This window comes from Schistocerca piceifrons, chromosome 4, assembly GCF_021461385.2.
Source record: "Schistocerca piceifrons isolate TAMUIC-IGC-003096 chromosome 4, iqSchPice1.1, whole genome shotgun sequence".
Classification (NCBI taxonomy): Eukaryota; Metazoa; Arthropoda; class Insecta; order Orthoptera; family Acrididae; genus Schistocerca; species Schistocerca piceifrons.
The window spans coordinates 97,240,630-97,253,418 of NC_060141.1; the positions used below are offsets into that span (position 1 = coordinate 97,240,630).

The 12,789-nt window shown below is 38.5% G+C and overlaps 1 protein-coding gene across 2 annotated transcripts in view; it reads right to left on the reverse strand.

Annotated features, from left to right (window-relative positions):
* LOC124795527 (OCIA domain-containing protein 1) overlaps nucleotides 1–11,079 on the reverse strand; it is a 44,835-nt gene extending 33,756 nt beyond the window's left edge. For both annotated transcript variants that reach the window (XR_007016715.1, XM_047259598.1), the window contains exons 1-3: nucleotides 10,927–11,079; nucleotides 10,710–10,833; nucleotides 4,927–5,107 (exon numbers count right to left, since the gene is read on the reverse strand). Coding sequence is in view for 1 of the 2 variants with exons in the window: in XM_047259598.1 (XP_047115554.1) it covers nucleotides 4,927–5,107; nucleotides 10,710–10,833; nucleotides 10,927–11,028 (407 nt within the window). In the remaining variant the exon portion in view is untranslated. The remainder of the gene's footprint in view (nucleotides 1–4,926; nucleotides 5,108–10,709; nucleotides 10,834–10,926) is intronic.
* Nucleotides 11,080–12,789: the final 1,710 nt, after the last annotated feature.

Here is a 12,789-nt window from a genome sequence, read left to right on the forward strand (position 1 = left end):
ATGGTACTGGTAACTTTAAATAATTAGATTCTTTAGGAAACTTGGAAGAAAGGAGATCAGCAGTGATGTGGAGCCCATCTTCATAGCCGCGCAGTCTGAGGCACCTTGTCGCGGTCCACATGGCTATTTCCCCCCCCCCCCCCCTCCCTCGGAGGTTTGAGTGCTCCCTTGTGAATTGGTGTATGTTGTCCTTAGCATAAGTTAGAATAAGTAATGCATAAGCTTTAGGGACCGATAACCCCAGCAGTTTGGTCCCATAAGACCTTACCACAAATTTACAATTTTTTCCAAGGTTGACAATTAGTTCAGTCACTTACATTTTAAACCCCAGATCGTTTCGCACCTTTGAAATGTCAATGGTTTATGTTAAGTTCTCAAGCAAAAACTAAAAATATTTATCTGGTGCTAAAACAAAAAACAACAAATGAACAATCACTCCATTAATTTTATTTTTCTAAGTGAAAGACAATAGTTTGAGGGTTATTTTGCAAAAAAATAATATTAGAGATTACCCTTTCCCATTCAAGTCATATTTAGTGTAATGTAAAAACCATGTCTTTTGCAATATAAAGTACTTAGATAAAAATACATTTCTTTTCCTGTCTTAGTTGTTCCATTTAAAGGTATGAGTATTTTTCCCCTTTTCTTTTACAATCCTTATACTACAGTGAATATTGCCATCAAATTTTACAATCTGAATGGTAAATGAGGTAATATAATTTCCAAATGTTTGCAAGTGTCAATCTATGTCACGGTAATGTTAAAACCAACGAGACTTATGCACTTTGTAGTGCTATAAAATGGAAATGGACAGACGAAAATAGCTAACAGGAGAACAAGTAAGTCCAGTCTCATCCAAATCTGAGATGGTAGGTGAGAATTTTTCTGTCTGAATTGACATGGAATGATCTGGCTTTGAGAGAGAGGGGAAAAGTATGAACCAACAGGGCAACACCCTACCAAAACTTCCTAAGGACCCATATCTGGCTTTCTACTCCATAGATATAGTATCCTTTCATAACAGATGTATAGATGCACGAAAGTTTAGAGAATTTATCAACTACATCAGAAGGTGTGGCTCTGGCACCATGGACGATAACGTTCTTTGACAGTTGACTCTAGAGTCTGGCAACCACATAGTTCCCAATAAGATATTATTTCTTGTTCTGCCACCTGCACATTATGGTAGACAGAAAATTCCTCCTTAGTACCAAAAGAGAGAAACTTTTGATTTGTAATAGCTGACATGCTGATACTCATTGTGAGTGGTCACTGGGGAATGACTTAGCATGAATTGTCCACCCAGTGATATATGTACCAATCAGGCATTAACAGACACACAAAATTTCTTATCTGCACATATGAGGTGTGATTAGAAATTATGGCAAATAATGTTATTAGAAACGAAGTACATGGAATTTGATTTAATCTCCTTTAAAGTACTGTCCTTGGCTAGTAATGCACTTATCCCAAACATTGACTGGAAACATTTCTGGAAGGATTCATTTGGAAGTGCATTCAGCTGCTCTGTCGTGGGCCCCTCAGTGTCAGGAATGGAGTCAAAATGTTATCCTGTAAGAACAGTTTTAATTTTTGGAAAGAGCCAGGTGCTAAACCTGGTCAGTAAGGCACATTTGTGGTAATCACGAAGGCAGTGGGTGAGTGCTAACACAAACAAATGCACGTTTCCTTCTTCGTTCCAATGGCGAAAATAAAACGTGCAAGCAATACCCTTTCGTGAAAATACAATAAAAAGATATTCACGTAAAGTACTGCTTCTTATTAATAATCATTATAAAACTACATTAAATACAGCATGTAAAGCAATACTGGTTAAAACACTAAAGTTGGCAGTCTCCGTGTTTTTCTGTATTTTACACTTTTTTGAGTCAGTCTGTTGAAAAGCATAAAAAGGAGATTTTATTGTATCTCTAATTGCATAATACGATCTCAGCAAGATTAACGGTTCACCGTTTTCTGTAAACAAATCATAAACCTGTTCCATTATTCCCCTGGCTGTGTCTGGTGCAGCTGCATGTGGGCCTCTTATCAATGTACTAATGTCATTGGCAGGTATTACTGTTCCTGAAGAGCCTTTTTTTATTGTTGTGATTCCATCCATGCAAAGATGCCACACCAGACTTGTTTCCCCATCAGAATTGTATGATCTACATAAGCAAAGGCCATGGAAAATCACAGAATTCCAACAAGATAAATTTTGTTGCTTAGTTCTTCTATAATTGAGTTTTTAACATCATACACGGCATTCCTACATCAAACTGAGCTGCTGTAAAGAAGTTATTCTCAGAAAGATGGTTTAATAGTTTGCTGTGAGCTACTTTCTCAAAAACTTTTTAGAACATGGAATGAGGGAAATTGGTTTATAATTATATGATGATGACAATTATTGGGTTGTGGGGCACTCAACTGTGCGCTTATCAGTGCCTGTACAAATTCCCAACCTTTGCCCAGTCCAATCTCGCCACTTTCATGAATGATGAAGAAATGATGTGGACAACACAAACACCCAGTCATCTTGAAGCAGGTGAAAATTATAATCAGAGGTCAGATGCTCAGCCTATTATTAGAGATCTGCTGCTTATCTCCACATTTGTATACTGCTGTAGTGCATACTTCACTCTTCCAGCATGTGCACCTTGACTCAGACTCATTACAAAGTTAACCCAAGGATTACACAAAAAAATGTCAGTCTAAGATTTTAGTACTTTGGCTGAGATACCAGTATACACAGAAAAGTAACTACTTTTTTTGAGATCAATGATTTTCATGATCTCTCAAAGCGATGAGTTGGCATTACCAATGTCTGATGGTGGAGTATGGATTGCCTACATAAACAAGTCTATGGGATTTGCTTTTGATGGACATATTTTTGTTATCCCTGTGTTTTCAGCTACGGATATGAAGAGTTTAGGAGCCAATGATTTTAATTTTATACCATTTGTTTCACTGCTATACTTATCTGGCACTTTAATATCATTTGCCTTGCCAAGTTCACTTGTTTCATGCCCAATTATGTCCAAATTGTCTTTTCCTTGGTCTTAATTTCGAATTTTTTGAGGACAGTATATAGTGTACGGCTTTTTCAGAACACACTGAAGAATTCTACAATACTGCTGCTTGTAATGTATTTTCAAGCCTTACTTAGAGCTAGCCCTTTGCACTGAATAAAGCTCACTCTCTCTAGTACATGGTATTTTCATCCCATAAATCAGCCAAGCTTTCTCTTTGCTTCCACTGCAATGCCCCTCACATGTTGCAGAGGAAAAACTGGGTTCATAAGGTTGTAATAATATCTTTAGAAAATAAATTTGTCTACTGTGTATCCTTAGTGAACTACTACTAATTTTTCATGGTGTTATGTCACTCTTAATGGTGAAACTAAGTAACCATTTAGAAATCTGTGAAATTTTCCTTTTCCTTTCTTATTTGAACATGACTGATGAGGATGCTTTATAGTTGCCATTTGACCATCATCAACAAATAAACTACGTATTATGGGGCTAAAACCTATTTCAGTAAAGACATACTGAGAAATAAATTATCAGTCACAGTAGCACTATGTCCCATTCTTGTTGGGAATGTTATTGAGGTAGACACGAAAGTAACTCCAGGTATCCTTGATCAGAACTATCTAAGATGAACTCTTTATTGAAATCACCACATACCATCGTTTCTCAGTTATTTCAACTAAGTATTATTAGTAACTCCTTTAAGCATTTTATCTGTTACTATAGATTGCCAGAACTGTTGTACTGTATATTTCCAAGTCTATTATTGAAGTGCAGCATTCAAATTAGGTGGTCAATGTGGTATTCACTGTGGTGTAAGGCCTGTGTCTTCACTCCACTTATTGTGTATATAGCTACTCTCCCTTTCCTTAGTTATGTTACATTAACTTGAATTCATCTACATGCAACTTTTCAATCTTTAACTTCTAATTATCTGGCTCACACAATAACATCACAGAAATGCCGAAAAACCTGAACTAACAGACACTCTAAGAGAGTAACAGAAACTAATCTGTGAAAGCCTACTGCTTACAATGTTTCAAGAACAAGCATGAAGCAATGAATATACATGTACTACAGCCCCATGTACACTGTTCTTGTATGGCCTGCAATAAGACAAAATAAGACTAACTGCAGCATGCACAAAAGCTTTCAAGCAGTCATTCTTCCGGCACACTATGATGTGAATGGAAAGGAAGAAATCCCAAGTTGTGGTCAATGGAAATTATGAAACTTCCTGGCAGATTAAAACTGTGTGCCTGACCGAGACTCAAACCTGGGACCTTTGCCTTTCGCGGGCAAGTGCTCTACCATCTGAGCTACCGAAGCACGACTCACGCCCGGTCCTCACAGCTTTACTTCTGCCAGTATCTCCTCCCCTACCTTCCAATCAGTGCACACTCCGCTGCAGAGTGAAAATCTCATTCTGGAATGTAAATTATCTTCTAACAAGCACTTCACAGTGGCCACTGGTTAGCGAAATATGGCTTCACATGTAGATGACTCAAAATACATACGTAATTTATCAAATTATATGGAATGGTGACCATAAACCCCCCTCCCCCCACCATTGCTTGTAGATTACACATATCTGTCTGTCCATGGTACCAGACACTTTATTCACACATACAACCCATTATTTCCCCCAGTTCTGTTTAATTCTGTCCTCATGTTAGGGAGCACTATTTAGAAGCAAGTATTACAGTTCGAAGTATAATTAAAGAGACTGGCATAGTACAACAGTACACAAAACATCAAACAAATAATGAGCTTATAATAAACTGGTGAGCCATCATTAGAAATAGTTTATCATTGTACGGCAAACTAATGCTCAAAATTGCAGTATATTTTTTATCCAATTATATTGTAAAAATTACAGTTAAAAACCTGTTCTCACATTTCTTGATTTCCTTGTCTCTTCCTTTGCCTTAGAGCTTCTCCAATACGACTGTTGGGAAGCTGCATCAATTTCTCAGCACATCTGCTCTGGTATGATACTTTCCCCACAAAATAACCCAAGAGGCCTGCCACAATGACTTTTGGGGTGGCACCGAAACGAGGGTGAGCCTTGAAGTAACCTACAAACACGGGAAGTAGTATGTATAGTTACTGGTATGTTTTGTTATGTAGTAGAAGCGAATGGAGGATATGATACAATTTATTGTCCAATTTTAGCAACTATATGTACACAATAGAAAACATACTTCACTATATTCTCACTTCAAATATTCTCACTTCAAATATTCTCACTTCAAATATTCTCACTTCAAATATTCTCACTTCAAATATTCTCACTTCAAATATTCTCACTTCAAATATTCTCACTTCAAATATTCTCACTTCAAATATTCTCACTTCAAATATTCTCACTTCAAATATTCTCACTTCAAATATTCTCACTTCAAATTCAGTCAGTTTCTATAAGCAACATTAGAGGAAAGCAGTAAATGTCTAGACCAGGGCTGTAGCATACTCACATAGTTAGTGCAGCAATGTTGTCTTAATTTGTGATATTCGGACGTAATACTCAAATTTATGTCACAATGCAGATTTTAAATTTATTGTGTGTGAGTTAAACTGTTGCATTTTAACCTAATCTAGGCCTTGCATTAAGCTACAGATCTGTGTCACCAGAATGAGGTATTTTAGCTTTCACATTTATTTGCTTGCTAACTCACAACCAAACCCATTTCAACCACAGCCTCAATTTGTGACATACTCGTCAAAAAAGTGATCAAATATTTGTGAAAATGACAATAATAAATTTAATCTGTCTCTGTCCCAGCTTAACCACACCCTTGTAAATTGTGACATATTAAAAAACAAGCAGCTGAATAATTGTGGAAATATTTATTACAAATATTCAGCTGTACTCTTAGGTCCCAACATAGCCACAACCTTGTAATTCATGACATATTTGGAAAAAGTTAAACATTTTTGACAACAGCAAAGAAGAGAATGCTAGAAATTTATATTTTCATCTCTCATCTGTTACATGAAAGTATCGTCCCATTTGCTACCTGAAATTGACACAATGCCAACCTACCATCAGTAGATAAATAGCACGGTGAGTGCCACTGGCCCTGATCCAGACTTTAGCTGAGGAAGGTAAAGCCAACATCCGATACTTGTAGGTTCAATAGACCCGTAACATCTTTATGTACAGTAGATTTAATACGTGTATACTGGGTGCTTTTGCAAAATGAGGCCAAACTGCACAAAATGACACCTGAGGGAATAAGGCCAGGAATGTATTCCAAAGGAGGTACACTCACTTTAAGGTAGAGATAAAAGATATTTAACAGTGATCATAGACAGGTGGCCTGCCAGCGTGGGGACAGCCAGACACTTGTGTGGAACATTTCCCATGACAACTGCCACTATCTATATTACTTACAATTAATGCCGGCCTTATTAACTACAGACCTGCCACCATGGCAGAGGTTTTGTTGATGGTTCACTGCACAGGCCTCCATTATGCTGGGATTTCTGTCAACCATCCTGTTCTTTGATGAGGTTATTTATACAAAGGGCAATATCGTAAACCTTCATAAAACCCACATATTTACTGCACAGAATCCCCCAGGCCTGGTGGCAGCGAACCATCAATACTGGTTCAGTATTGATGGGTGGGGAGGGATTATTGTTAACAGCATCATGTGACCAATCATTCTTCCACAATACCCCACAACAAGGCGTATCTGCACTTCCTACACAGGTGACTGTGCCTCCCTTCTGAAACACATGCCTTTGGTGGTGCAAAGGTCTACCAGATAATGTTGCATCACACTCAACGCTCTCGAGTGCAGAGCTAGAACAATAGTACAGACAGAATGTTCCAACTTTCCTGGTGTGTTCTCATGTGCACTTTGAATCACTGAAATCTGCACTGTTAAAGATCTTTTATCTCAGCCTTCTAGTGGGTATAACTCCATTGGAAAGACTTTCAGGCCATATGCATCTATGACTTTCTTTTGCTTCTTACCCTTTAGGTATTGTTCCCTGCAGTCTGTGCCCATTTAGTAAAATCACCACTACTTATGAATAATCATATATCTCTGAATTCAAGACGAGGTTATTTCCTGAAATATCACACCCAGCTGTCTGGGGTCTTCTTGCAGTCACGGCACATAATGTCGAGTTTCTTTTCGTGACAAAATAAACATCGAGCTTCCATTAAGCCATAACTCTACTCTCTGCTACATCTACTACTTTAGCCTTGAACTTTTACATGCACTTAGAGCACTGTGATATGATAGCATTAAGTGTTTGTAGAGACAAATATTTTACTTTGGACATCACATCTCTAAACCTAATAGCAAAGTGTGCAATAGATTGTAGTGTGGAACAACATAGTTCAAAATAAAGCTTTTCAACACGTTTTGCTATGACGCAAATTTCAAAATCATGGTTTTCACCATGCAGAAAGAACAAACAATTGTGCAGCTTCAAGGAAGTGTGGTGTGACATAAGCCAATTTTAGGAAGTGGTGAAAAGAAGAATGTTGATGAGACTTCTGTTTATTTCAAGATGCCACCTAGTACAACAGTGAAGAGAAAGGTGCTGGAAGTGTACTGGTTTGCACTACATGCTGTGAGAAATTCCGAATCACCAGGATGTTATGCGTGCTTGCCGATGGAACGAAGATGCGACCACATGCCATCCTCAATCATGAAACTATGTCACAGGAAAAGTTGCTGCCTGGTGTCATTTCATTTCAAGGATACATTAACAAGTTCGTTACAGGTTGGTTCCATACAGTCTGGAGCGCTGGACCAGAAGGCTAGGATGTGGATCCCTGATGCTTTCAAGGGGCATCTGACACCCACAGTAAGAGCAGGAATAGTGAAACTGAACACAGATCTTGTCATCATTCCATGAGGCCTGAGTTCATAACAAGAAGTGTTACATGCATTGGTGAATGAGCCATTTAAAGATCTGAAGCAGCTGTACACTTATTAGTTACTTTAAGATGGTCAAGCCATGACACCTACTGGTAAACTGATGAAGCCTTCAGTAGGCCTATCGCTAATTACAGAATGGATTCAGGCCCCTTGCACATGCGTATCCAGTGCATCAATTGTAAATGACTAAGACATGCTGAATAACAAATTCATTAGATGGGCGTGAAGATAATCTGCTAAGGGAAGAAATGCAAGTTAACCATGGCAGTGGCAGTGATTCTCCAGATTCTGTGCAGCATTTTAGTGGAGGAGGACTAACTGGCATCTGTATCTATCGGAGATCTTTATCTAATTTTATCAGAACTTTTATTGTCTTGTTCAATTTTCTGAAATCACTGGTTCAGCAATGGAGGATCATCTAGCATTCGAAATCATATTGGGTTTGGACATATACAGTAGGCCTATATTAATCTTTCTATGAACATCATTACATGTAATTGAGAAAAAGAGCAACAGACAGCCCACAGAACAATTTCTATTTTTGTAATGTATGACAGGTGCTCTGTAGGAATTACTAATTTACATCTATACTAAAATACTTTACATGCAAATGTAAAATGGCTTGCTCATTATTATAATTACTACTACTACCACCAATCATGCAAATGATCACATGAACATGAAAATAGCGAACAGATATACAATGTATGACATTATATATACGTCTGCTTGTGTCTGTAAATGTGTGGATGGATATGTGTGCGTGTGCGCGCACGCAAGTGTATACCCGTCCTTTTTTCCCCCTAAGGTAAGTCTTTCCGCTCACGGGATTGGAATGACTCCTTACCCTCTCCCTTAAAACCCTAATCCTTCCGTCTTTCCCTCTCCCTCCCTCTTTCCTGACGAGGTAACCGTTGGTTGCGAAAGCTAGAATTTTGTGTGTATGTATGTGTTTCTATCGAGCTGCCAGCGCTTTCGTATGGTAAGTCACATCATCATTGTTTTTATATATATATATATATATATACACACACACACACACACACACACACACACACACACACACACACACACACACACACACACACACACACACACACACACACACACACACCCTTTTGGAAAATGCAAGAAAAACTGTGGATCCCCTAACAGCAAGCAACCAAGTTATTCAATTCTACAGAAAGAATAGTAGGCCTATGCTACCTACTCCTTCATGTGCTATCAGTTTCTACGAGATTTAGGTTTTATTAGTAAGATCGAGCTGACATCTGTGATGATGTAACCTATCAAACCATAGCTACTTCATTTTCTATCATCTTATATATCCTCAAGGAATTCTTCACTACGAGTCTATTGAGTAAACAGTATCTAATCACTAATTGCTTGTCAGGTTCTACCGTTCTACCATCAGTTTGTGAGTCAATGCCTTGCACTCATATTGTGCCTACATACACCGTATTTTTAGCTATGTGATTCTTTTCTTAGGATCAAAGATAAAAAACATGGAAACATTTTTTAAACTGCAGGAAAAGGACATTAAGGATAATAACTATCTAGAAGTAGCAGTCAGGCTCACTGAATAAAACAGTTAAATAATGGCTATCCTTATTGCACCAAGTGAGTACATGAATCAATCTGTGTCCATATCAGAAAAAACATTGCCAAATATTCCACTAACAGTTCTCTACATAATCACTGAACAGGAACCAGTTCAGACTTACATTCACCAAAGGAAAACAAGTAAACATCAAAAGCTTTTTCCATCAGGGAAGAAACTGTATTTTAAATAGCCCAAGGAGCTGAATCACATTGTTAAAATATAATAAAAAGCAGTTAAAACAGTCTTCAAAAGTAATGCATACCACAGACTAAAGGACTATGTGGTAGACTCAGAGTATTGGTTAATGATGAAAGGCGATAACTGCAACACTGCCACATTACAAAATTTTTACAAGAAAATCATGTAAGCCTATTGAGATCTCTAGTGGAGGTCAGTAATGTATTGTCATTCTCCTGAGTTATTATGGGATGAGGGAGAATGCTGAGTCAGTTTTTCCAGCTGACTAACAGGAGGATATGAAGACAAGTACAAATACAAGCATGAGGCATACCATTATGTTTAAGGGCACGGAGTCAGTTTTCTGGACAAATTGGAGTTAGGCTATAGAAGCACGTTAAAGGCTCTGGAGTCGCCAGCAAGTGTACTTGATCTATGCAGTAATGAAGAGCAAATTGCGGGAATATCAAAGAACCCTGTACAATAGGAACCATACAAACTGGAGTGCAGCTGTTTTGAACTGACCTCATAACCGAGAGTAGAGTTTCAGCCATCCTGACGTAGGTTTCCCTAAATTACTTCTGGCAAATGCTGGGATGATTCTTTCAAGAAGAGCACGTCCTACAACCTGTTCTACCCTCATAAAAGCATACTTTTACATTTTGTGGGTAGGCCCTATGTGTATTTCGCGCTATTTATTTTCATTTTATTATTATTACGGCAAATCCTACAGCATTGTAAGATAATCCCTGTAGGCGTAAATTAATAAAAATAATCTACGTTAGTTTCTAGAACATTCTGACAGTTTTAGACTAAGAAGTAAACTGACATTCACAATGATGTAACTTGACGAAACTGTTACGAAATTTATAAAAACTGCTTTGTTTTACTAATGACAGCATTTTTCTTAGGCGCTACAACAAATATTTTCTCTCTCGTGATGTGACGACACTATTGTTTACTTCATCTGAACACACCCTTGACAACTACACTCACCTGACTTCACGGCTAAATAGGTTGTACCACCCAAAATTGTTGCGAAAGGTAACGATCTCTGATAAAAACTATCTCGGTTGCATTGTCTTAGTACTCTTACTTCTTCCATCGTAAGCCGGTAAGGCTAAAATAAAGCAAACAATAACACTTAATTTCTAACAATAAAGTAACAATTCAAAATGTCACTTTCATTTATTTCACATATGAGGTGGCTTGCCATCTGAGGTGAAAACTGGGGATCAAGCCTGCCATGAGGAGCTCCGTGAGTATCAGGATTCTGCGGTGGATCCAACCCATCAATCCCTACAGGCGCTGCCATGTTTACAATCTACAATCCCCATTCAACATAACATCAGTGATACTTTCTAAATAAGTTGATATTAGTGATCTCTGGCTGGTACGCACAACTCAAGGCAGCCAACATCAAATGCTGTTTACAATTTTATTATATCCATTAACGCAGGCATTTCGAATACCTGTCATTTTTAGTTTAATAATTGTCACATCATACTCGTGAGCTAGCTTTTGTCCGCATATAACCCAAATTCATGCAAAGTTTGGTCTCTCAAAACACAATGTTTATAGCGTTCTCTTTGTCAACACATAAAATTTATTTCTTTATTCATCCAAAAATCTTTCGCACACTAAAGCCCGGTCCACATGCAACGATCTGTCTGCACAGACATTGGCGCAGATGTCTGTACATGCAAAAGATCGCTGCAAATGTGGTGTGTTCACACGACACAAACCCCAATCTACTACTCGCCCGCCACCTGTCGGTGTAGAAAAGAAATATCCGTGGCAAGCGACTACGCTCTCCGTAAACGTCAAAAATTTAATTCAGTTATTTTGAAATATAGAAATGGAGGAAGTTCTGTTGTGGTCTGTGTTCGCTACTTGTGTTGCAAAGAACATTCAGACCAACCGCAGGAAACAGAGAAGGCGGTCAAAATGGTGTACACAGTGGTTGCTAAGGCGAAAGCAGTTTTCTCACGTACATTTACTGCGAGAGTTGCAGGGCGAACCTGTTTTGTTTTACATTACCTCGTGTTCTATTTCCTGGCACATTGACACTCCAATTTCATCTTCAGTTGTACTCCTGCTTCGTCTTGGAGTTTCTTGATCAGTAAGAAAGCCAAGCAGATCAAAATACCATAACGTTGGCTGGTATACTTGATCTACTCTTACCCCAGATCTTCTAGATTTCTGACCTTTGGGTAACTCTTTTCGGTAAACAGTTCGCTGACAGACTTAATTTACTTGACTTGCCTTCATGAACTCATCCTTCAGGACAGCGTAAGTAGCTTCACATGTGTTGGGTATTATTTTACTCAACGCTTGTTTCGATATTGCAATTGAAAATTCCAAATCCTTGTAGCTCCTTCCTGTTGCTAGGAATCTTAATGTTACCGCCAGCCGTTCATGAGGAGAAATTGCCCTTCTCATACGAGTATTTTTTCTCATAATACGAAGGGTTACAACCTTTAAGAGATAATTATAAGTTTCGACATCCATCCGCAAATAATTTCGCCAGTTCGCAACGAATTTTTCTTTATTACCTTTTCTCTGTTTGCCGAGGCGTCAACTGCCCGCAATTTTTCAATTAGAGCATTGTATGCTGCTGTCTTTTTGTCTCGGTCACTATATTCTTTACTTTTAATCTTCCACAAACGTGGGTGGTTTCTATATATTTCAATGAATTCACTTACAAACTCTCGAGAACACTGACGAGTATCAGCCATTTTAATGCCCTATGCACACAAATACAAACACTAGACAGAGCAAACAGCTGTTTCGCGCCAGATTTGCGGCGATCTCCTGTCCACACGCTCCAACTTGTCTGCGCAGATGTGGTTTGAACCCACAGATTGGAGAGGTTTCGCTCAAACCTCCAACTGCAACTTGCAGGTTTGCACACACCTCAGGTTGGTGCAAATCTTCTGTCCACACGCAACGATCTGTCTGCGCAGATGTGATGTGCGCAGACATTTGCGCAGACAGATCGTTGCGTGTGGACGGGCCTTAACAGAAAATGTAACAGTAATTACGCCGATTCATACTGGCTGTCAGAGCACAGTCA